General features: G+C 44.1%; 1 protein-coding gene across 1 annotated transcript in view; it reads left to right on the top strand.

Moving 5' to 3' along the window:
• LOC109900165 (laminin subunit alpha-1) overlaps positions 1-25,125 on the top strand; it is a 75,773-nt gene that overhangs the window by 1,217 nt on the left and 49,431 nt on the right. The window contains exons 2-11 of the mRNA XM_031836210.1: positions 8,046-8,216; positions 8,422-8,534; positions 16,815-17,057; positions 17,671-17,850; positions 18,169-18,258; positions 19,190-19,307; positions 20,751-20,929; positions 23,712-23,817; positions 24,425-24,582; positions 24,786-24,926. Coding sequence (XP_031692070.1) covers positions 8,046-8,216; positions 8,422-8,534; positions 16,815-17,057; positions 17,671-17,850; positions 18,169-18,258; positions 19,190-19,307; positions 20,751-20,929; positions 23,712-23,817; positions 24,425-24,582; positions 24,786-24,926 — 1,499 coding nt within the window. The remainder of the gene's footprint in view (positions 1-8,045; positions 8,217-8,421; positions 8,535-16,814; positions 17,058-17,670; positions 17,851-18,168; positions 18,259-19,189; positions 19,308-20,750; positions 20,930-23,711; positions 23,818-24,424; positions 24,583-24,785; positions 24,927-25,125) is intronic.

The following is a 25,125-nucleotide window of genomic DNA, read 5'->3' as shown; positions in this document are numbered from 1 at the left end:
AGTTTAAGAAACCATTTAACTCTATGCACAAACATTTTACAAAAACCTATTTACAGGAGGAACTGTGCAGATACAAAGTTCAGTAACAGAATAAAACTGAGGGAAGTTTTACCATTATTCTTGGTGATGGTGGAAAAAATGTATACATATCGGGATATCATTTTTTATGATATATTGTTTCGTATAATTTTGACAGTATCATAATGTTATTTTAACGCTAGTTTGCTGTACATGCACCAAAACTGCAGTATTTTCCTTCATAGTTTGTTCTCCATCTTCTTTGTAAATAGGGACCCAATTTGTTTTCAGCCCTTTTATTTCCATGACTGATTAACACTGGTTTGCTCATGGTTCTCTCTTGTCCCTCTGCAGCAGACATATGGTGAGCAATATGTTTGGAACATTGAATCGCAATAAAATCACAGTATGGAATCGCAATACATATAGAATCATAAGAATCGTGAGAATCGCAATACATATTGTATTCTCACCTAAGTATCGTGAAAATATCGTATCGTGGGGTCCTTGGCTATTCTCAGCCCTAGTTATTCTGTTACCAAACTTTGCATCTGCACAGATTTTCCAGTAAATGTTTTTTTTGTATTATTTACTGTGTAAATTGTTCAATGTTGTAATTGGACATAGAGTTGTATGGTTTGTTACACTTTGAAATCAGTGGTTTTTGTTTGGCCTACATTTTAAAGTGAAAAACTTTGAGTAATTGCATTAACTGTGGAATTTCCTTTCTCCAAAGCCATTGGAGAAGCTTGTACCTACTTGTTGGCCTTACCATGTTGGGGATCTCCAAATGCAACAAATATATCTATTATATGTGTTTAACACGTCAAACAAATTCAAAGCAAAGGTGTCAATCCCATTTGCTCCCAGCATGAAGAGTGAAATCTCATTAGAGCTCATAACATTAGGTGGTGTTAACACTCTGGTACAATAATATGCAAGGGTTCCCAAATGGAATCCAAACCAGCTTTACCATACCAATAGGATTTCTCACCTGCGATTTTTATGCAACACTGTGAAAGACAGAGGTCAACAGAACCAAGATGGGTCATATTCATTAATACACCAAATAGAAGAAAATGGACTGAAACAGGGATGGACTACCTGAACTTGTCCAATAAGAAACCACTTTTTTTTTTTGCTACAGTGTGATCTAATGAATGATACCTTGAGTCGAGCTGTGCTACATAACACTGTTCTCTCTGGGAAATGATCAACCATTTTGGTAGCAGAAAACAGTGTCAGGGGGTCCATTTTGCATAATTATTACCCTGCACCTGAGAGAAAGAATTGATTTACACTCATAGCACCACACCACTGTGGGATTTTGACTGTAGCTAAAGCCTCATTTTAAGACAGTGACTTTTACACCTCCAAAGTGAACTCATCATTATATAGAGCCAGGTGTGTCTGGATCCAGCTATAGTATCTGTGTCTGGACCACAGTAGGGCGTGGTGGATGGGTTGGCACTATAGTAATGACAGAGCTCTCTCTTTAGGATGCCCTCTGGCTATAGGTCTACCATCACACTGAAGGGGGGAAGTTGGAGGAGGACAGTCGTAAAAATGATAGCTAGAGGATTTGTAGTGCACCCGGGAATTAGTACTGTAAGCATGTATACGATTAAAAGTTATTACCAAGAGTGGCGTACTGAAGTTCTTTTTTGTTTTAGGCACATTTAAGAACATGCCTGCCGACTTAAATTCTGAGACATGTTATTTGTGTGGACACATTCAGGCGTGTAGTTTGTTCATGCCCCTCTATTCCCATTTTGTAACAGTACTTGGGTTATTTTCTTTCCTGAAATAGCATTTTGTAACAGTACTTGGGTTATTTTGTTTTCCTGAAATAGCATTTTGTAACAGTACTTGGGTTATTTTCTTTTCCTGAAATAGCATTTTGTAACTGTACTTGGGTTATTTTTTTCCTGAAATACCATTTTGTAACAGTACTTGGGTTATTTTTTTCCTGAAATACCACCGAAATGCCACTTGATTTGATATCAATTACTTGCTATCTATCTTTGTACAAATAAGATTCAAGCTACAACCAGCAGCTATATATCTTATATTACAAAGCTGCTCCGTATCTCTACATTTATTATTACACCTCTACTCTCCAATACAGAGATTAGTCATCCGAGTCACACTGCGACTGCGTATCTTATCAGTCAACCGCATTGTTGAAACTCCATTGTTCTGATTGTGTCACCTTCTTTAGTTGCTATCAGTCCACCCTCCCATCTGATTACGTTTAGTAGGGGCCTATTAGGATTCAAGGTGGTTTGAGGAAGCACTGCAAATAATGAGAGATGCTGAAGATAAGAGAGTTTTTGTGATTATCTTCTCACCTTTGAGTGGCTCTGAGTAGCTGGAATGGAGTGAGTGACTTGTTGGATCCACTCAGTTGCCTACCTCCTGGTTTAGTGTCAGAGGTACTGGGTGTTATAACATTAGTACATACACCTTGATAATGGTTCATAAGACGATACGCTTACATTGTGTCCTCAGCTGAGTGTGTGTGTGTGCGTGTGTGTGTCGTAGCTCATAAAAAGGTTAGATATTAGTGTGGAAAAAGCCACGGGGGGTTGGAAATCAACATCACCAACCTCTCCTGATCTAGAAAGGAATCACGTTCATGACCTGTGGTTAATTATTAAAGGGAAAGTTTGACTTATAAACTTTCAACAAAGTCACAAGCAGATGTGGTAATGCAGACAAGCATTTTAACCCGACTGGGGTGGAAGGCAATGTAGTAAGGTGTTTTCAAATGGTTATTGAAGTACTTAGTATGATTGTGTGCCATCCTCCAACCTTTTTCTCCAAACTTTCGAGCATTGATTCTAACTGAAGGGCTTTTGAAGGCTATTTTGAAGGGCTTTTGAAGGCTAGCATAAGCTGAATCCCATTGACTGTGGGGGGGAGGGTTACTCGAAATAGTACAAACAAGAACATTCCAACCAAACTCTCTGGAGATGAACCAAAAACCCTCAAATAGACACTTTTACTAATATATGTGCCACACAGAGAATTAATCGATCAGTTAAACTACTTTTACTGTTCAATCAATTCACAATCACTCTCATCCTATTTACACAACATTCTCTGCATAACCCGAGTCCGCAAAGCGCTGAGTAATGCTACCTGAACTGCTAAACGGTAGTTGGCTAATAGGCTTGGGCTGTATCCAGATTTTTACATCGTCATACTGTCCTTCTATCATCCCGGGATTTACGTTATTACTGGCATAGCACACAAGGGGGCGCTATAAACACAAGAAAAGCTCATTTTTGCCTCTATTACTAGAATGCTAACAAAATTAGCACAAACTAATAGCAAAATCACATAGAGAATGTTGGCTAAATGCTAACGAGCAAAAACGACCATAAACTAATTGTAGAGATAGGCAAATTCATCTCATTAAGTTATACAAGCCTAACTAGTAGCTACCGAATGTCATTTTTGGTGAGTGTGGACATTTAGAAGAGAAAGTGAATGAGAGAAATTGTACATAATGTGAACAAAGTTGTGACGCATGCTTCTCTAAAGGAAGAGCAGCATGTGTACATGGAGCAGAGGGGAGTATAAATCATTTATTGTAGGAAGGACAGGGGGAAAAAACTAATCCAGAGCTCTTTGACTTTCAAACAAAGCAGAAAGCCGTTATAAGATATCTGATGGCAAACATTTAGTAATGAATTGCATACGTGTAACTTCATCACCTCATGTGAACAATGGACTCACCAGCTCCCTCTTTCTCCCGTTGTGCTATATACAAACAAAAGCATGACTGGCTCAACTGTTCTGGGGAACTAAGCTTCATAATGTAAGATAATGTGACAAGTGAAATGGAGAACGTAATCTGCTTTGTCTTCTAACATATTGCACAAGTTGATAGCAGGTATTAACTTAAAAAGTAGCTATAAATATTCACATTTGTTGAAAAACCTCAAAGAACTCGTTTTGACGGTATTGAAAAACCATCCTGTGTCTTTTTCCAAAACCCTGGTATACGGTATATATATTTCTTAATGTATTTTTTTTTTTACCTTTATTTAACTAGGCAAGACAGTTAAGAACAAATTCTATTTACAATGACTGCCTACTCTGGCCAAACCCGGGCCAAGCTGGGCCAATTGTGCGCCGCCCTATCGGACTCCTAATCATGGCTGCTTGTGGTACAGTCTGGAATTGAACCAGTGTCTGTCGTGACTCCTCTAGTGTTGAGATGCAGTGCCTTAGACCGCTGCGCCATTCAGGAGCCTCCAAATATACCACCAAAGTATATTGGCTAACATCTTCAGCCATGTCCAGCATTTTTACCTTATTGACCCAGATGCTATCTATCAGTGATTGAGCTGTTGAAACGTTAGTCTTTTGTGTTCAGTGACAGTGGCATTCCAAAGATGTTCACCGTTTAGCCCCCTGGTAATCCTGGGTAAAGGCATAGAGATAGATAGAGGACTCTAGTGCCAAAAAGTCAATTTTAGCATGAGCAGCGCCATTGAGGACTTTCATGTTGAAATAGTCAACTGGGTGGGACTTCCTAATTCCATCCAGGTCACCAGGAGGGATCAGCCAATGAATTATACTAGTGAGGAAACATTCCATAACTGCAGGTAATATCGCCACCCTTGGATTTATAACTGATCAAACAACACACTCTAGGTGGCTGTGTGCACCGTCATAGAAGTAGTAGAAGAAGTGAATGGACTACTTCAGGATGGACATGGCCTCAATGGCACAGCCCATGCTCTCACTGACGCCACAATGGGACAGTTACAAAGTCTATGTGTAAGGCTGATATGATGACCTCTGACTTTTGGGGAGCTGCCCAGGTCCAGGCCAGTCAATCACAGGACTTTGTTGTCCAAACATTGGCCAGGCCTCACTGACTGACTGATGTCCTTTTCACTCTACTGAGCCGAGCCTACCTGTATCACTCTGGCCTGGTTATGCACTCACCATAGTTGCTGGAACTGGTGCTGGAAAGGACAATGTATATACAATGTATATACTGTATAAATTGAATGGTTATTTGGCTGATGCTTTTATCCAAAGCAACACAGTCAGTAATGTGGGGATCAAACCTCACACCTCTGATGTTGAGAGCACATTGGTCAAACCAACAGACCAATCAGATCCAATGTATGCCAAATTTTTGTTTACATCACATGATATCAAGCAGTAGAGTCCAAAACTGTAATTTAACAAGCAAAGCTGTCTCATATGTTATGTCAGATAAGCTGATTAAGAGTCTAATATTTTTTGTAAATGTATTTATAAAGCCAATCAAATGTATTTATAAAGCCCTTTTTACATCAGCCAATGTCACAAAGTGCTATACAGAAACCCAGCCTAAAACCGCAAACAACAAGCAATGCAGATGTACAAGCACGGTGGCTAGGAAAAACTCCCTAGAAAGGCAGGAACCTAGGAAGAAACCTAGAGTGGAACCAGGCTCTGAGGGGTGACCAGTCCTCTTCTGGCTGTGCCGGGTTGAGATTATATCAGAACATGGCCAAGATGTTCAAATTTTCATAGATGACCAGCAGGGTCAAATAATAATAATCACAGTGGTTGTAGAGGGTGCAACATGTCAGCACCTCAGGAGTAAATGTCAGTTGGATTTTCATAGTCAAGCATTCAGAGTTAGAGACAGCAGCTGTGGTAGAGAGAGAGAGTCGAAAACAGAAGGTCTGGGACAGGTAGCATGTCCGGTGTACAGGTCAAGGTTCCATAGCCGCAGGCAGAACAGTTGAAACTGGAGCAGCAGCATCACCAGGTGGACTGGGGACAGCAAGTAGTCATCAAGCCAGGAAGTCCTGAGGCAAATTCCCAGGGCTCAGGTCCTCCGGGAGGGGAGGGAGAGAGAGAGAATTAGAGGGAGCATACTTAAATTCCCACTAGACACCAGATAAATACTCCAGATATAACAGACTGACCCTAACCCCCCGACACATAAACTATTGCAGCATAAATACTGGAGGCTGAGACAGGAGAAGTCGGAAGACACTGTGACCCCGTCCGACGATACCCCCGGACAGGGCCAACCAGGCAGGATATAATAAGACACTCAGTACGTGATCAACAGTTCAAAAGAGGATTAAAGCCCATAATTATAGAAAAATAAACACAAGTAGGACAAGGACGCTAGCTTGGCTTTGATTTCATTTTCCACAATATGGCAACGTTCATTATGGAGCCAAGATTACGCAGACAGATGACTAAAGCATCCCCAATACAAAGGAGCCCCAGCTAATAGACTTAACAATCCTGAAATTACCACAAATTACCACATCTATGTGTGACAGCATTGCCTGACTATGTGTCAGTCAGCTTAGTAGCACTGATTAGCAGGGACAGGCAGTGTGCCGTTACATCATGACTAGGTGGTGATTTATTGATGAAATGCCAGGACTGTCCCTGTCCACAACCAGTTGCTGTGTGTCAATAACATACCACCCATGTGGTGTGTTGATTCAGCTGACCAGGGCTGTCACTGTGTCACTTGCCTTCACACAGCTATCGGCACCTGGTTTGACCATGTCAAAGCTAGGTACTGTTAAATAGCCCTCTTGGGATTGGGTCTACCATGAGCCAAAATAATAAATATTGTGTTTCACTTTCACAGGATCAAATCCATTGAGATTTAAGATTTGGCTTTGAGGATGACTAAAATCAATAAACATAGTTGATTTCCAAACTATGAAAACATTGTGAGTTTGGTGGTCAGAGAACATGGTTGAGGTTTCTTTCTTATCCCAGGATAGTTTCTAAGATTAAATCAAGTATTTTTTTTAAGGCAAGCTGTGGTAAAAGCATTATAACAACCTAATGAATAGTAGTCATGAACTGGATAATTGCTTGCCAATCCGTTCTCCCTGGGTGTCCCCTTTCCAGCCCACAGAGCACAGGGGTCAAGCCTCTCTGTCAATGAGAAATCAGCAGCCACCGAGCGACCAACAGACAAACAGACAGTCTGTCAGTCAGTTATACCGGTTTCACACTATCTTGCAGAACCGTACGGTACTGGCTCATATGCTGAAAATGGATTGATCCCAATGGTCACTACTGATAAGTGGGTCTGACTCCAACCACTGGTCTGGTCAGATGTCTCATTGCTGCTATGTCATTAGGCTAAAGACTTCATCCCCCAGCTTCCTTATCTCTTGAGCCTCTGAAGTGCTCATCGGTGTTCTCGTCAGTGTTCTCAGGAATGCTTTGGGGCCATTCAATTCAATAGGATTAAGTCTAATTAAAACTAATTTGTTAATATATTTATTAGCATTAGTAAACACATGTATAAACCATTTATAAATCATGACCAGCAGGCCTTTAATTTTTATACCAAAGGTTAACAAATTATAAAATGACAAGCATCTTATAAGCACACCGTCAAAAACATTTATTTTTTCATTTTTATTCAGTGTAGAATTTCATCTGTTAGCATAAGCCTCCTGAAGTCTCTGTTAGGAGACAGAGATGGAGAGATGCTTTGGGACAAAGGCCTTGAAGCCCAGAGGGCATTGGGGTAATTATAACAGCAGCCCACAGCTGCCCACACCACCCATCAATAGACTCCAGCCTTTGTCAATTTCCTCGACCTGACCATTTTACCTATCAATGGTCCATGTAAACATGTGGGTGGAGAGTGGGGCGATGGGGGGATAGGGGTGTGTTTGGAAGGAGGGGGTGCTCCTCAAAGACATGCCTTGCAGATACACAGAGGAGAAATCATGAGGATGGGTGTAGATTGGGGGTGGGAAATAGGGAGGGGTTGGAAGGGAGAGATACAACTGCTCTTTTTGGGGGGGGTAATGTGAAGGTGCGTGTGTGTGCTTATCTAAGTGGCTCTGGATAAGACTGTCTACTAAATTAAATTAAATAATGTGTAAGTATGAAGGAGTGTTTTCTAGTGTGTGCATGCTTATGTGAATAGACAGACCATGTACTCTGTCATACCCTGTCTCTGTGTGCAGATAGATGCATGTCATGGTCTGAAACCCCATCTCTGTCTCTGCCAGGTCTCTTCCCTGCCATCCTCAACCTGGCCAGTAATGCAGAGATCACCACCAACGCCACCTGTGGAGAGCCTGAGCCAGAGATGTACTGTAAGCTGGTGGAACACGTACCAGGACGACGCATCCGCAACTCCCAGTGTCGAACCTGTAATGCCCAGAGTCAAAACCCCAAAGGTATGGGAGTCGAGAGCCACTAAGTATGCATAGGGGAGGGCTGGGGAGGAGAGTCTGGGGTTTTACTCTTATGCCTGCCGGCAAGTGCTCCAGACAGTTTGACTTTCCACAGTCTCACTGTCGTTGAGTCATCTGTCTGAAGTACAGTGCTCCAGGTGTGGATTCGTGGTATTTATGTTCTTGCTATTCTCTTGATATTATGCAGAGCAACATCCAATCACCAATGCTATTGACGGCACCAATGGGTGGTGGCAGAGCCCAAGCATAAAAAATGGCCGCCAGTTCCACTTGGTGACCATCACTCTGGATTTACGACAGGTAGGAATTCTGAGGACTGTTATGTTGCTGCTTTTACACTGTACCTCTTTCTTTAGCTACATGGTGAGAACACACACACTCTAAATTGTGCCTTCCGGTATTATACTTAGGCTAAAATATGTATTCCATTCTACTGAGCCATTTACTTTATGTTCGTATCCTTATCTTGTATTATTTCTTATTGTTGTTGCGTTGTCGAGAAGGAACCTGCAAGTAAGCACGTGTGTTTACCATGTGTATCCTATACATACGACTAATAAAACGTGGGTGCTGCTGATAAACAAATGTTGGGGGGAAGGGGCTATGTCTGGATGGCCTCTTTTTTTTATGCCTCTTTTTTCTCACATTCTCTCTCTTTCTCTCTCTCTCCCAAAGGGGGGGGGGGGACTGAGCTGAGCCAGCTACTTAAAAAAAATCCTGTTTCAACAGGCACTCGAAACAAGACCCTCTTTCATCGAGCCACCACACACACACCATAGTAGTCGGCTGTGATGGTCCTGTCTTTTAACCAACCTGTTTCAGAGGTGCACACTATATAATGCTAAGATGTGGACCCTCCCCACTTCCTCTTGGGAATTCCAGCAACGTATATTGACCTTGGGAATGCACATGTGGAACTAATTTGGATGTAGACATCCCAGTAATTGCTTTCATGTGAAAATACAATCTTCAAAGTGTGCGTGTGTGTAGCCTTTCAACGCTCTGTCTGCCTAGATTACACGTCATGCTCCATCTAGATTTAGCCTCAATTTTGATACGAGGGCTGGGAATTGCCAGGGACCTGACGATATAATATTATCACATATTGCTCACCATATGTTCCCTGCGGAGGGACAAAAGAGAGCCATGAGGAAATGAGTTTTGATCAGTTATGTGAATATAAGTGCTGGTGTAAATATAAGTGCTGAAATGGTCTCCCTATTTAAAAAGAAGATGGAGAACACGATATGAAGGGAAAAGACTGGAGTTTTGGTGCAGGTACAGCCGGGTAGCGCAAGAAATAATACAGAAATCTCGTCAAAAATAGTATCCGGATACGTAACTGTATCGATTTTTCCCCCCACCACTATAGGCTACCTCAACAGGCTTAACATTTGAGATGTGATGTTTATCCACTGCTTAGCAATGGAGGAGATGAAAATGGAATACACAGGTTCCCGTCCACCCATCAATATTTGTTTTTCATTTTTGCCAGTGGTGATGAGAATACAGCTCGGAGCCAGTCACTTTAATCTAGCGCGTTAGATTCAAAATGAGCGTTTGGGACTACTCCGCAGTAAACATACACTTATCTCCAACTTTTCATTTGCAACCGCAGAAGATTCCATTTCCTTCCCCTCGAGAGTTATCGGGGAAAAATTGTGAAGACACATGCAGAAACAGGGAAAATCAAAGGCTGAGAGAAGTTGGGATTACAGGTCGATGTTTCATTAACATTCCCAGTGTGATTCTTGACGTGTGATAACTTTGATATGGTAATGTAATTATACAGTATGTTCTATCGTTGCTACCAAAGAGAGTTGTCAAGACACTGAGATATGGTAGTAGTGAGTGATGGAAATGTATCTGGTGCTGAATACACAGTATAGGCCAAATAATTCAAGATGTTACATTATTATACAACAATAATTGAATATTATCACACTAGATCAAACAAACATTTGTATTAAGTTTAATAAAAGCAAAACCAAGCGTGTCATGACAATAAATCAACATTATAAATAGCAGATGTCAAAAAGAGCATAATACCCCAACTGGTAAACCAACTGAAAATGACTCAGACTTCTCAAAACCTGAGCAAAGATAAACATCTACATGGAAAATATTAGCTTGTCAATGGGAGCTTTGTTTGACTGATTCATTATATCTCTAAAAACCTCAAGATTTAGCCTAGCTAGCCCCCTCCTCTGAGGAGCTGAGATACTTTGTCTCCAACTAACTGCTATATCGCAATACCGAAGTATTCACGTGGGAGAACACTGATTCTCATAACTGATGCCCTAAGAAATAATAGCATTATATCTAGGCTATAATTCTCTGTTCAAAAGAGGGTTTAAATGAAGTTTACAGTGCCATGATGTAAATATATTCTTATATAAGCTATAGTATGTTGCACATATGTTCTATGTTAAGTGAAATGTCTGTATTTTCACTTATTTGATGAAGAAATGTGTTTTTGGTTCGCTAACAGTGGCATCCATCTTGATTAAAACCCTCAGTGTGGTGCCTGGCAGACAGTACTTGTATTGACCAGTATCCACAGGAGTCCAAACCTGACAGGAAACAGTGTCAAAGTGTCAGGATTTAGATGGGCTAATCTGCCTGTGGATGCCATTCCAGCACATCACATACAAGCACATGCACGCACGCACGCACGCACGCACGCACACACACACACACACACACACACAAACACACACACACACACACACACACACACACACACACACACACACACACACACACACACACACACACACACACACACACACACACACACACACACACACACACACACACACACACACACACACACACACACACACACACACACACACACACACACTCACACAACCAAGCTCTTTATCCAATTAACAGGCCCCAGTCAAACAAACAGAGGGGAAACCATTTGGAGCTCTCATCCTGTGGGCCCCCCAGGAGAGAGAGGGAGAGGGGCAAATGCAGACGCTGCTGTCCAAACAGCCCCCGTTCCTACTGCCCAGCTGTGTTGGCCCACATTGTCATTTTACGGCGACAATGCCGCCACCGTCCACCACAATAGCCATCGTAATGACCCTCTGACAAAATATAACCTGCAAGGCCCGTCGCTATGTCAACATATTAACTTACTTGTTATAGATACACTTCATGTAAACAATGTGGGAAGGTAGTATGTTGATGGGTTGTGATTGGTGAGAAGGGACCATCCATAACACTTGAAAGGGATAGGTTAATTCAGTTCAAATTCACATTCAAATGGGAATTGAACAAATCCTGAATTGGGGGGATCATTGAAGCCAATGGCCAATTTCCAATTATTTTCCAATATGGAATTGACCCCAACCCCAACCTCAAAAGAATGCCTCCCTGTAATATGATTTAAAACTTACAATACGTGTTTCTGGTGAAAGAGCCTTGGCTGTGGCTGGTTTCCTACACTGGCTCATACTGGCTGATATCCACACTGTCCTGTCCGGTGTGTGGCTGGGCCTCTCTGAGTGCATGTCCTGTCATGTACGGGGCTCTCCGGCCCCCATCGCCCTTCCCCCATCTCCCATCTCCCACCAACACAAAAGACTTACTCATCTCCACCCTCTAGGCCTGTGGCCAAACGCCAGCCTCTTTTATGTGGTCGGAACCCACAGCCATGACTTCCACTGCTATTGTCTGGATTCCTACTTTACCGCCACCACAGCATATTTTAAATGTTAAAACTGCTGGAAGTTGGTCTTGACCAGGCCTGAGAATTTACTGCTTTTCAGTATTCTGCTGGTTTCTATTCAGTGTCAGAGACACAAAAAAGAGGGGAGCCAAAGGACATCCTGTTTCTGTCTGAATATTTATTAAATACTCATGTAATTTACCTGACAATTTTACATATTCAAAATCAACTTTGTCTAACTTTGTGTCTAACATATTGTCACACACAGACTGTTTGGTCTGTATTGTAACAAGCCAGAGATTAGGTCTTTATAGCATGTTGGTGATTAGTAGCAAGAAGGACATAGCTCTGCTCAGTGTCAGTGGTGGCCATATTTCTTTACTTTTGGTTTAGGCTTCTCCCTCCAGTGAGGGGACTTTGCTCCGCTTTCTGAGCCCCACAGCCCCGGCCCCGCCAAGGGCGAAGCTCAACTGGTGATCTGGGCCCCTTTGACGGCTTAGGGGCTGATGGGTAATCCTCCTGTCTCTCCCCTGCAGCCTGGTTCTGCTCGTTCCCACTGGCTGGGTCCCCATGACTGTCTTCTCCCCCCTTGTTATCTTTCCATCCTCTCTCCCGTCGGCCAAACTGGCACAGAGGCTAGTCCGGCTACCGGTTGGGAAGCACATTTCTATTACTTAATGTTTCTCCAATTGGAAAAGTGTTAGTAAGTGTATGTGTTTTCGTTTTGTCTCGGTAGGTCACAGTTTACCCTTTGATTACCCCACGATTCATTCTTCTAACACACTGGTCAGACTGTTTCACTTATCCTTTGAGACAACCCCCGCCCCCCCCCCCCCCACCTGATCCAAAATGGCAGCTAATTACAAAAATAATCCTCTGCTGCTTCCCGCGGCTACTTGCAGCCAGGTCTTGCTAGCTCACATCAAAGTCCGCCAGCCAGTCACAGTGACTAGGCAGATTAGCCGAGGCACGCCATTACACAGGGCTTTGGGTCCTACTGGGCGGAATGGGATTTAGTGGTAATGACTGGGTGGCTAAAGAGACACAGTGGGAACAACTTTGCGCTTAGCATCTAGTAATGACTAACACTGTATTCTAGCAGTCACAGTAACTAGCCACATCAAAACATATTGCTGAAATGTGGCACTCAGATCACAATTTCAGTAAACTATCCCAATTTCTGACACAGATATCAAATCAGATATTGGGATAGTTTACTGAAATCTGTTTTTTTGTTGTTATTATTATTTTTAAATATTTTTTTCCCCCAATTTCGTGGTATCCAATTGGTAGTTACAGTCTTATCCCATCGCTGCAACTCCCATACGAACTCGAGAGAGGCGAAGGTCGAGAGCCATGTGTCCTCCGAAACACGACCCTACCAAGCCGCACTGCTTCTTGACACTCTGCTCGCTTAACCTGGAAGCCAGACGCACCGATGTCTCGGAGGAAACAAAGTACAACTGGTGACCGTGTCAGCGTGCATGCGCCCGGCCCGGCACAGGAGTCACTAGAGTTTTACATTTGAAATAACTGATATCTGGTGATGTTAACTAACTTGTATCCTCTAAACGGAGTGTTCTAGTAATTGGTTAGTTAAGTTGAGGCACAAAGGCAGCTAGTCCACAACAGTTCAGGTCTGCATCCATTTATTGGAGTCCACATGGATCAGGATTAGGTCACGATTCAATAACTAACCCAGTCCATTCACAGCATCTGTTTGCCTTGAGAACACTAAGCTCCTTTGAGGGAGGTCGCTGACACACACACGCGCACACACAGTCACACGCACACACACACACACACACACACACACACACACACACACACACAAATTATTGTACAGCTAACCTTGTGGGGACACACAATTCAGTCCCATTCAAAATCCTATTTTCCCTTACCCTAACCCATACTTTTTTCCCAACCCTAACCTTAACACTAACCTTAACCCAAAAACATAGATCCTAACCCTAAACCTAATTCTAACCCTAACACTAGTTCTAACCTTAACCCAAAACCCCCCGAAAATAGCATTTGACCAACAAAATGTCCCCAATTGGTCAAATTTTTGTTTGTTTACTATTCTTGTGGGGACTTCTGGTCCAAACATGTGCACACACACACACACACACACACACACACACACACACACACACACACACACACACACACACACACACACACACACACACACACACACACACACACACACACACACACACACACACACACACACACACACACACTCTCTCTGGACTAGACTGTGCCAGTGACCAAAGAACCAAAGAAAGCTCTGGTGACCAAGCTTCCTTGATGAGAATAAAGATGCTTCCTGTCGAAAGGATTCTACAGATTGTAGTCTCAGAGAGAGAAAGCTGCTGCTGGGACAGGAATGTTAACCTCACTGATCACATTACCTTTTTTCCTGTTCCATCCATCTATCTAGTCATCTCAAGGACATGGGAAGATATCAGAATCCACCCATCTATCTAGTCATCTCAAGGACATGGGAAGATATCAGAATCCACCCATCTATCTAGTCATCTCAAGGACATGGGAAGATATCAGAATCCACCCATCTATCTAGTCATCTCAAGGACATGGGAAGATATCAGAATCCACCCATCTATCTAGTCATCTCAAGGACATGGGAAGATATCAGAATCCACCCATCTATCTAGTCATCTCAAGGACATGGGAAGATATCAGAATCCACCCATCTATCTAGTCATCTCAAGGACATGGGAAGATATCAGAATCCACCCATCTATCTAGTCATCTCAAGGACATGGGAAGATATCAGAATCCACCCATCTATCTAGTCATCTCAAGGACATGGGAAGATATCAGAATCCATCCATCTATCTAGTCATCTCAAGGACATGGGAAGATATCAGAATCTGGCAACCCAAACATTCCCATATTGACTAAAGGCCTGCACAGTCTGTACAATTTCACCCAGCTTATGCCACAATTTTGCCATCATGGGCAAATTGTCTAGTTGTAAATGATTGTCGATCAGTGTGACAGCTTCTAGGTCAGCCGATTAAGTACCACCAAGTGCGGTCGTAGGCTTCGACCAGAGTTCTGTCTGTGTCTGAACTTTAGAGCCTTGATCGTGTAGTTTGGCTGGTGTTAACGAGCAGATCCCGGTGACCAACCAATAGGCACTGAGTATGCACACACAAAAATATGATTATTGTGAATAGTCAGATTAATATAGTAGTTTGATTTAAACGTTTACATGCTTTGCAAGAAGAACGATTTCCCTAATAATCTTGTTTACATGACACATCTGAAAACAGGCTTCCTGATGGGATTTTAATAAATGCAAAAAAATCATTAAACTAAAATCTTCTTTTGGGACAAGTTTGTATATGAAGACTATTTCTAAGATGCATACTTTTTCCAAACTCACTTCAGTCATGTATGAGCATAGAGGGAGGCTTCCTGGCAAATGTGCAGATAGCCAATAGCAGAATGTGACGACAAAACAAGTGTAACGGATGTGAAATGGCTAGCTTAGTTAGCGGTGCGCGCTAAATAGCGTTTCAATAGGTGACGTCACTTGCTCTGAGACCTTGAAGTAGTGGTTCCCCTTGCTCTGCAAGGGCCGCGGCTTTTGTGGAGCGATGGGTAACGATGCTTCGTGGGTGACTGTTGTTGATGTGTGCAGAGGGTCCCTGGTTCGCGCCCGTGTATGGGCGAGGGGACGGTCTAAAGTTATACTGTTACACAAGCAAATCGTACAATCTGGCCAGGTTGATATCCAGAGTTGTATTTGGTTACATCGCACAGTGTGACATGCAATAAATGTAAAAAGACTGAATCCGACATTCAGTGTGGGAAGGCCTTAAGGCATTTAGCCAAAGATGTTTGAACTGAATGTCTTGTCTAGCTTTCAGATTCCCATACGGGCAAATCATTCTGTAACTTAAGGTTCAGACATAACCTGAGGGAAGTCAACCAGCTCTCTGTTTCATATGATCAATCTCAGCCCTGATGCGGGATTGACATTTAGATGCACTGGAACACCTCGGTGTGGCTTGGCGATGATTCCCGCTAACGCTCGCGTTCCCTCGCCGTTGAGGGAGTTATGAATCTGCCGTAAATCAGCTGTGACACGCCAGTAGGTGTGCCTCCTGTCCGGAAGGTAGACTTACAGCCTCGTGCCGCTGCCTGTAACCCAGCCCCTGGGGAAACACACCATTGAAAAGTCAATTTGAGAAGCCGATAACTGCTAGCTCAGGTTCTATGTGCGTTTATGTGAGGCAGGCTAGACTGTTATTAGTCTCACTGAGAGGGTCATAGAGAGGTGAAAGAGAGGGAATTGCAATGGCAGTCTAGTAGTGCCCTGTGATTGTGCAAGGCCCATAGTGGAGTGTTGAGGAGACAGTGAGAGAGTGGAGGCAAGGTCTCACAGTGGTGTGACCCCACAATTTAGCTTGGTAGCCTACCGTATGACTGTGTATGAGGTCATAGGGGTCATACGGTGCGCTGTTAGGGCCAGATGCACTAAGACTGGAATTCAATCAAACATGCAATTAACATTGTGACAATCACATGAAAGAGGGTTACAGAGAGCTTGCGGTAACTGAGTGGTTAAATGTGTCAGTACACTGTTATTATGTCAAAACAGATCTGTTGCATATGTGCTCCTTGTCAATCAAATACTTATTTGTGCTCTTGTGAATGAAAAGCCTTGTATTTAAGGTGCACAGCCTGAGCTTCCAGTCATGCACAACAAAATGGAGATCCAGACATAAAATATTATGGGTGGGAAAATAACTCTATGTGTCTGTGTGTGCATGAGTGCATGAGTGTGTGTGTGTGTGTCCTTTGTACTCTCACTGTTAAATATGAAATATTAAAATCTGTCTGTCTGTGTGTGTCTACAGATTTTCCAGGTGGCCTACATCATAATCAAGGCAGCCAACTCCCCTCGTCCCGGTAACTGGGTGCTGGAGCGTTCAATGGACGGTGTGGAGTACACACCCTGGCAGTACTACGCCATCAGCGACACAGAATGTCTGACCCGCTACAACATCACCCCCCGCTTCGGACCCCCCACCTACAAACGAGACGACGAGGTCATCTGTACCTCCTACTACTCACGTCTCGTACCCCTGGAGCACGGAGAGGTAGTTATCTATTTATTTAAACTTTACATTACCACAGTGGTCTGAAACTCCCGGCCCGCAAACCACATTGAGCTCATGAGCTGCACGTTGGTGACCCACAGGCTGGGAGTTTGAGACCACTGCTTTATTAGGTCTGGTTCAAGGCAGACAATTAGATGAGAATGGGCTCTGTGTGCCCCCCTCTAGCACATGTAGTCCAGACAGTGGGATGACTCAACCGTCCTTCCGATAATGAAAGCCTGCTTTCCCAGAGTTCTAGACGTCTGCCTGCTGGGCTAATGTAACTCTAGCCGAGGCAGAGCCATAATGAACGTCTGTGGTTAGGATACTCTGTGGTTACTCACAGCTCCTGAGAGTGCATCTCAGTAGTTTAACAAGGTTAGGGAGACAAGGAGATGAAGCCACTTCAGACTATTGAGACGCACCCCAAAGCCCACAGTGAGATCCTTGATCGTGTCTTATATTGTTTAGCCCTGTGTTATGTCATTTGCCGGTGGTCTGACTGGCAAGTGATATCGGAGAAAAAATGACCGTAATGATGTATTTCAGTCAATATGTATGTGTGTTGTTCATTTTTGCCACTAGTCTTTCAATTTTTTTCTGTCCTATTCAGATCCACACATCTTTGATCAACGGGCGGCCCAGTGCTGACCAACTGACCCCAGAGCTGCTAGACTTCACCTCAGCCCGCTACATCCGGCTGCGCCTGCAGAGGATCCGCACGCTCAACGCCGACCTCATGACCCTCAGCTACCGTGACCCTAAGGAGGTGGACCCCATCGTCACCAGAAGGGTATGGCTAAAGCACTAGCACTAGCTCTCACTAACTGTTCTGTTTTCTGTTTAAATGCTATGTTAAACCAAATTGGTCGTTCATTCAAAATATGTGGTTTGTGCGTTTTGAAAAACGATTTAAAAAAATGTATATTGCATTTTTATGGTTTTAACAAACATTAAATTACAAGATATTTGCATCAGAATGTCTGAAGTATAAGTTTAGACATCAGTTGTCATCTCTCCAGGCAGATTTGAGTGTTCTAACATAATTGGTTTTGTATTTTGTTTCTGTCTTGTCATTCTAACTTGATTGGCATTGTGTTTCCTTCTGCAGTACTACTATTCCATCAAGGACATCTCAGTGGGCGGGATGTGCATCTGTTACGGCCACGCCCAGAGCTGCCCCTGGGACCCCGTTGCCAAGGTAACTCCAGGCCGTCTTCAGTTTTGCCTGATCAGACTCACACGGTGGCTGTCATTCAGCTTTTGTTTAGTGTAAAACTTGTTTACTGCCTTTCACATATTGTGTGAGATGTTAAACATGTCACATTTTGACTCAATTAAGCTCCTCTTATCGGGATCAACATTGGTTCATTGCTAATTTGTTGTAACTGCTGTACACACTTATTCTAAAGAGTACTTTTATATCAATTTGATGCAAAGTATGGTAGTAATACTTCTTTATGAGAAATATAATTGTCAAACAAATTGTTTTTATAAGTGAATTTAGTATTCTCAGCTCCCCCTATAGTCCCTGAAGGAATGGTACAGCCCAACACTTGCTCAGTTGAATTGGTTGCCTTCCTCCTTAAGGAGGAATGTCACCTTAACAAGAGGATGAGAAAGCAAGCACTAATCCTGTGACCCTTCAACTTGCCACTTGGAAATGCACTCATATATTTCACACCAACGTACAGATGTGGGATCTTAATTTGACCTGCAATGCAGCAAATGCAGGAAATGTCAAACTTGAAGGATATTTGAAGTTTTAAAAGGCTTTCAAATTTCAGGCTTGATTTTTCCTTGCAAATTTTTTTTATTAACCCGTACAAAAATGTCAACATAATAATTCACATTTCCTGTTGCTGTTGGATTATTTTCCTGCTGTAGCAAACTGGCTCAAATTAAGATCCTACATCTGTAACACACAAACATCATGACATGATAACCATACAACACCCAAGTGTCACTTCACACCTTGTATAGAACCAGCTATTTGTTTGACAATGAAACATTTGAAAATAATGTGTGTGTGTGTGTCCCACTCCCAGCTGGCAATAGGACTAGAGCATAAGCATTCAACCGGTCACTTCCTGTGGCTCCTCCTCACTTCTCTCTCTCTTTTGTCCTCTCAGAAGTTGCAGTGTGTGTGTGAGCACAATACGTGTGGGGAGAGCTGTAATGAGTGTTGCCCCGGCTACCACCAGGAACCGTGGCAACCGGGAACCCTCTCCAACGGCAACACATGCGAGAGTAAGCTGCACTTGGTCTTTTTGGGCCTAAGGGGAAATAAGTTCAAACCTTATCTTAAGTAGAAGTCCATACTGTGCATGTTGCCCTTGGTTTGTCACTTGGTAAATAAAGACATGGGAATTACATGCTGGATTTAGACTTGATTTAAAGTGTGCCAGATAAAATAACTTTCACGCTTTTCAATTAAATCCACTTGCATGTCTCACTTATTCATTGACACACATGAAAGAGGTTTTTGTTTTCCATCCCTATGATGAATTCCATGAGACACTTTTGAAGTAATTCAAACATTTTAATATCAATAGATGTGAAGCAGAGTTAGCTACTGTATGGGTTTTAACAAGCTTTTTATGTTAATGTCCTATTTTATATCATCATATCTGAGCTGTTTCAGCACCTTAAATGAAATTGCACATAAGTTGTGTTTACTCAAGAGTACCGAATAAAATCAAAACCTGTTAGAACATACATAACATTAGGAACGCCTGCTCTTTCCATGCCATGGACTGACCATGTGAATCCAGGTGAAAGCTATGATTCCTTATTGATGTCACTTGTTAACCCGACTTCAATCAGTGTAGATGAAGGGGTGAGACAGGTTAAAGAAGGATTTGTAAGCCTTGAGACAGTTGAGACATGGATTGTGTATGTGTGGCATTCAGAGGGTGAACGGGAAAGACAAAAATATGTATGTGTCTTTGAGCAGAGTATGGTAGTAGGTGCCAGGTTTGAGTGTGTCAAGAACTGCAACACTGCTGGGTTCTTCACAACCCAACAGTTTCCTGTGTGTATCAAGAATGGTCCACCACCCAAAAGACATTTTATTTTTTACATTTAACTAGGCAAGTCAGTTAAGAACAAATTCTTATGTACAAAGACGGCCCCCTTGTTCAGCTCGGGGATTTGATCCTGTAATCGTTTGGTTGCTAGCCCAATGCTCTAACCACTAGGCTACCTGCTACCCCATCTAGCTGACTGTGGGACACATTGTAGTCACATGGGCCAGCATCCCTGTGGAAAGCTTTTGACACCTTGTAGTCCATGCCCCAACGAATTGAGTCTGTCCTGAGGGCTAAAGGGGGTCAACTCAATATTAGGAAGGTGTTCCTAATGTATTGTACACTCAGTGTATATTCTTAATATAAACTAACCTTTCACTACTCTCACATTAAAGGTAGACTCAGCGATATGACATTGGTGCACAAAGTAAACAGCATAGTGGGTCAATTTCCGCAACAACGAGGAGCGGTGAAGCGCGAAGCTAAACTTGTCAGCTGTTTTGGTCCCGTACCTCCCAGGCTCTAACAGTGTGAAGCGAACCCATGCACATGTGCAGAGACAGGGTGTGAGAGCGAAGTCTGCATCTCCCTCATCGCAATATCTGAGTCTACCTATAAGATACATAAGTTGTTAACTGACATATTTAATATTCTCCTCCACTAGAATGTAACTGCCACAACAAGGCCGAGGACTGCTATTACAACCAAACTATGGACGACCACAAGATGAGCATGAACTCGCATGGACACTTCCATGGCGGGGGTGTGTGTATCGATTGTACCCAGAACACGGCCGGTGTCAACTGTGAGACCTGCGCAGATGGCTTCTACAGACCCCACGAGGTACTGTCTCCTCACTGTCCCGTAATCCGATGCCCTGTTTGTGTCCCTATGGTCCCTGTAATCCAATCCATCAATATGGTGCCCATTTCCTGAGGACCCCCCTGGTCTTCATTTTGTGTCCCTACGGTCCCAGTTACCTGAGGACCCCCCTGGTCTTCCTTTGTGTCCCTATGGTCCCCATTACCTGAGGACCCCCTGGTCTTCCTTTGTGTCCCTATGGTCCCCGTTACCTGAGGACACCCCTGGTCTTCCTTTGTGTCCCTATGGTCCCCGTTACCTGAGGACCCCCCTGGTCTTCCTTTGTGTCCCTATGGTCCCCGTTACCTGAGGACCCCCCTGGTCTTCCTTTGTGTCCCTATGGTCCCCGTTACCTGAGGACCCCCCTGGTCTTCCTTTGTGTCCCTATGGTCCCCTTTACCTGAGGACCCCCCTGGTCTTCCTTTGTGTCCCTATGGTCCCCGTTACCTGAGGACCCCCCTGGTCTTCCTTTGTGTCCCTATGGTCCCCATTACCTGAGGACCCCCCTGGTCTTCCTTTGTGTCCCTATGGTCCCTGTTACCTGAGGACCCCCCTGGTCTTCCTTTGTGTCCCTATGGTCCCCATTACCTGAGGACCCCCCTGGTCTTCCTTTGTGTCCCTATGGTCCCCGTTACCTGAGGACCCCCCTGGTCTACCTTTGTGTCCCTATGGTCCCCGTTACCTGAGGACCCCCCTGGTCTTCCTTTGTGTCCCTATGGTCCCCTTTACCTGAGGACCCCCCTGGTCTTCCTTTGTGTCCCTATGGTCCCCGTTACCTGAGGACCCCCCTGGTCTTTCTTTGTGTCCCTATGGTCCCCTTTACCTGAGGACCCCCCTGGTCTTCCTTTGTGTCCCTATGGTCCCCTTTACCTGAGGACCCCCCTGGTCTTCCTTTGTGTCCCTATGGTCCCCTTTACCTGAGGACCCCCCTGGTCTTCCTTTGTGTCCCTATGGTCCCCGTTACCTGAGGACCCCCCCTGGTCTTTCTTTGTGTCCCTATGGTCCCCTTTACCTGAGGACCCCCCTGGTCTTCCTTTGTGTCCCTATGGTCCCCTTTACCTGAGGACCCCCCTGGTCTTCCTTTGTGTCCCTATGGTCCCCTTTACCTGAGGACCCCCCTGGTCTTCCTTTGTGTCCCTATGGTCCCCTTTACCTGAGGACCCCCCTGGTCTTCCTTTGTGTCCCTATGGTCCCCATTACCTGAGGACCCCCCTGGTCTTCCTTTGTGTCCCTATGGTCCCTGTTACCTGAGGACCCCCCTGGTCTTCCTTTGTGTCCCTATGGTCCCCATTACCTGAGGACCCCCCTGGTCTTCCTTTGTGTCCCTATGGTCCCCGTTACATGAGGACCCCCCTGGTCTACCTTTGTGTCCCTATGGTCCCCGTTACCTGAGGACCCCCCTGGTCTTCCTTTGTGTCCCTATGGTCCCCTTTACCTGAGGACCCCCCTGGTCTTCCTTTGTGTCCCTATGGTCCCCGTTACCTGAGGACCCCCCTGGTCTTTCTTTGTGTCCCTATGGTCCCCTTTACCTGAGGACCCCCCTGGTCTTCCTTTGTGTCCCTATGGTCCCCTTTACCTGAGGACCCCCCTGGTCTTCCTTTGTGTCCCTATGGTCCCCTTTACCTGAGGACCCCCCTGGTCTTCCTTTGTGTCCCTATGGTCCCCGTTACCTGAGGACCCCCCTGGTCTTTCTTTGTGTCCCTATGGTCCCCTTTACCTGAGGACCCCCCTGGTCTTCCTTTGTGTCCCTATGGTCCCCTTTACCTGAGGACCCCCCTGGTCTTCCTTTGTGTCCCTATGGTCCCCTTTACCTGAGGACCCCCCTGGTCTTCCTTTGTGTCCCTATGGTCCCCGTTACCTGAGGACCCCCCTGGTCTTTCTTTGTGTCCCTATGGTCCCCTTTACCTGAGGACCCCCCTGGTCTTCCTTTGTGTCCCTATGGTCCCCTTTACCTGAGGACCCCCCTGGTCTTCCTTTGTGTCCCTATGGTCCCCTTTACCTGAGGACCCCCCTGGTCTTCCTTTGTGTCCCTGCCTAGTGGCGTGCGCCTTTCTGTGCACTGTTGTGTACATTCCTATTGTCTGTGATTGGACAATAAAAGCAGTGTGTGTGTGTGTGTGTGGTCCTGATTACAAACACATTGTAGTTTTCAAAAAGAAAGGAGGACCAAGGCACTCTTCATATAATTAATTAAAATGCCTTTATTTGTATGGCATGTTCAATAGAAACAAAGTTTTAAAATGCCGAAACTTCTATTGAACATGCCATACAAATAAAGGCATTTAAATTAATTATATGAAAAGTGCCTTGGTCCTCCTTTCTTTTTGATGACCAATTCACCCCTTTTACCAAAGAGCACCTTCTGTCTACCAAAATGTACTATTGTGTACCTTAGTAGCACTTCCCTTCCTCCTCTTTCTACATTGTAGTTTTGGTTCTGTGACTCAACGAAAGATAATGGAGTTATTTGTTGCTGTGTCCTAGAATGACTGTATAGTGGAACTACATTGGTATCATGGTCCTTGCTCGGATGGATGAATGGCGATTTATTAAACTTTTAATTTCAGTGTGTACCTTGTGTGGAATGTGAATGGTCATTGGAACAGGCAGTTAACCCACTGTTCCTAGGCCGTCATTGAAAATAAGAATTTGTTCTTAACTGACTTGCCTAGTTAAATAAAGGTAAAATAAAAAATAAAATGGTGTATTTGTTTCCTCCTGGGTGTGCGTGTATATATGTGTGTGTGTGTGTCTGTGTGTGTAGGTGTCGCCCTACAGTGAGAACCCATGTGTGGAGTGTGGCTGTGACATGAGGGGGTCTTTGACTCCTGCCTGCATCAGAGATGACAACCACGCCAAGCTGGAGAAAGGTACAAACACGCAACTGTACTGATTTTATTGTACTGTGACTGTGCTAACTGGACTATGCCAACTGCGTTGTATTGGCTGTGCTAACTGCACTATGCTAACTGTGTTGTATTGACTGTGCTAACTGGACTATGCTAACTGTGTTGTATTGACTGTGCCAACTGGACTATGCTAACTGTGTTGTATTGACTGTGCTAACTGGACTATGCTAACTGTGTTGTATTGACTGTGCTAACTGGACTATGCTAACTGTGTTGTATTGACTGTGCTAACTGGACTATGCTAACTGTGATGTATTGACTGTGCTAACTGGACTATGCTAACTGTGTTGTATTGACCGTGCTAACTGGACTATGCTAACTGTGCTGTATTGACTGTGCTAACTAGACTATGCAAACTGTGCTGTATTGACTGTGCTAACTAGACTACGTTAACTGTGCCGTATTGACTGTGCTAACTAGACCACGCTAACTGTGCTGTATTGACTGTGCTAACTAGACTATGCTAACTGTGCTGTATTGACTGTGCTAACTAGACTACACTAACTGTGCCGTATTGACTGTGCTAATTGGTCAATGCTAACTGTGCTGTATTGACTGTGCTGTGCAGGTCTGAACCCAGGGCAGTGTCTGTGTAAAGAGGGCTTTGTGGGTGAGCGCTGTGAACGCTGTGCCTTTGGCTACAGGGACTTCCCCCTGTGTTCACGCTGTGAGTGCAGTCTGGAAGGCAGCCTCAACATCGACCCCTGCACAGAGTGCATCTGCAAGGTAACACTGGGGTAATATAGGGTAACACTTGCATTATGAGTAACCTTGCCTGAAGACCTGAAGACTTGCGTTAGCTCCCTGAGCTAATGCCTAGGTTTTAGCTCAACAGGCTAAGACAGTCTTGTGCTCATTGTCCCTGAATGTTCCTACCAAACTAATCCCCTTAAACTTCTCCACTGTGTGTGTGTGTGTGTGTGACTTAGGAGAACGTGATGGGGGCCAACTGTGACCTGTGTAAGCAGGGTTTCTACAACCTGGAGGACCGTAACCCTGAGGGATGCACAGAGTGTTTCTGCTTCGGTGTGTCTGACGTGTGTGAGAGTTCACCCTGGTCTTTGTTTCAGGTAACACACCGCAACTCCCACATCCAAATACACTCTCATCCACACATCCATTTAATTACTTAGTTGTTCCTTTGGACAAGAATATCCACAATATGCAGTAACCAACTCCAATGGTTCCACATCGTTTTGTTGGGAGCCGTTAAACTCTTTGATACTGTAGAACTCAATAACACATAACCGGTAAATTGGATCAGCCTGT

This window comes from Oncorhynchus kisutch, linkage group LG11 (genome assembly GCF_002021735.2).
Source record: "Oncorhynchus kisutch isolate 150728-3 linkage group LG11, Okis_V2, whole genome shotgun sequence".
Lineage (NCBI taxonomy): Eukaryota > Metazoa > Chordata > Actinopteri > Salmoniformes > Salmonidae > Oncorhynchus > Oncorhynchus kisutch.
This window is presented reverse-complemented; position numbering and strand designations above follow the sequence as displayed.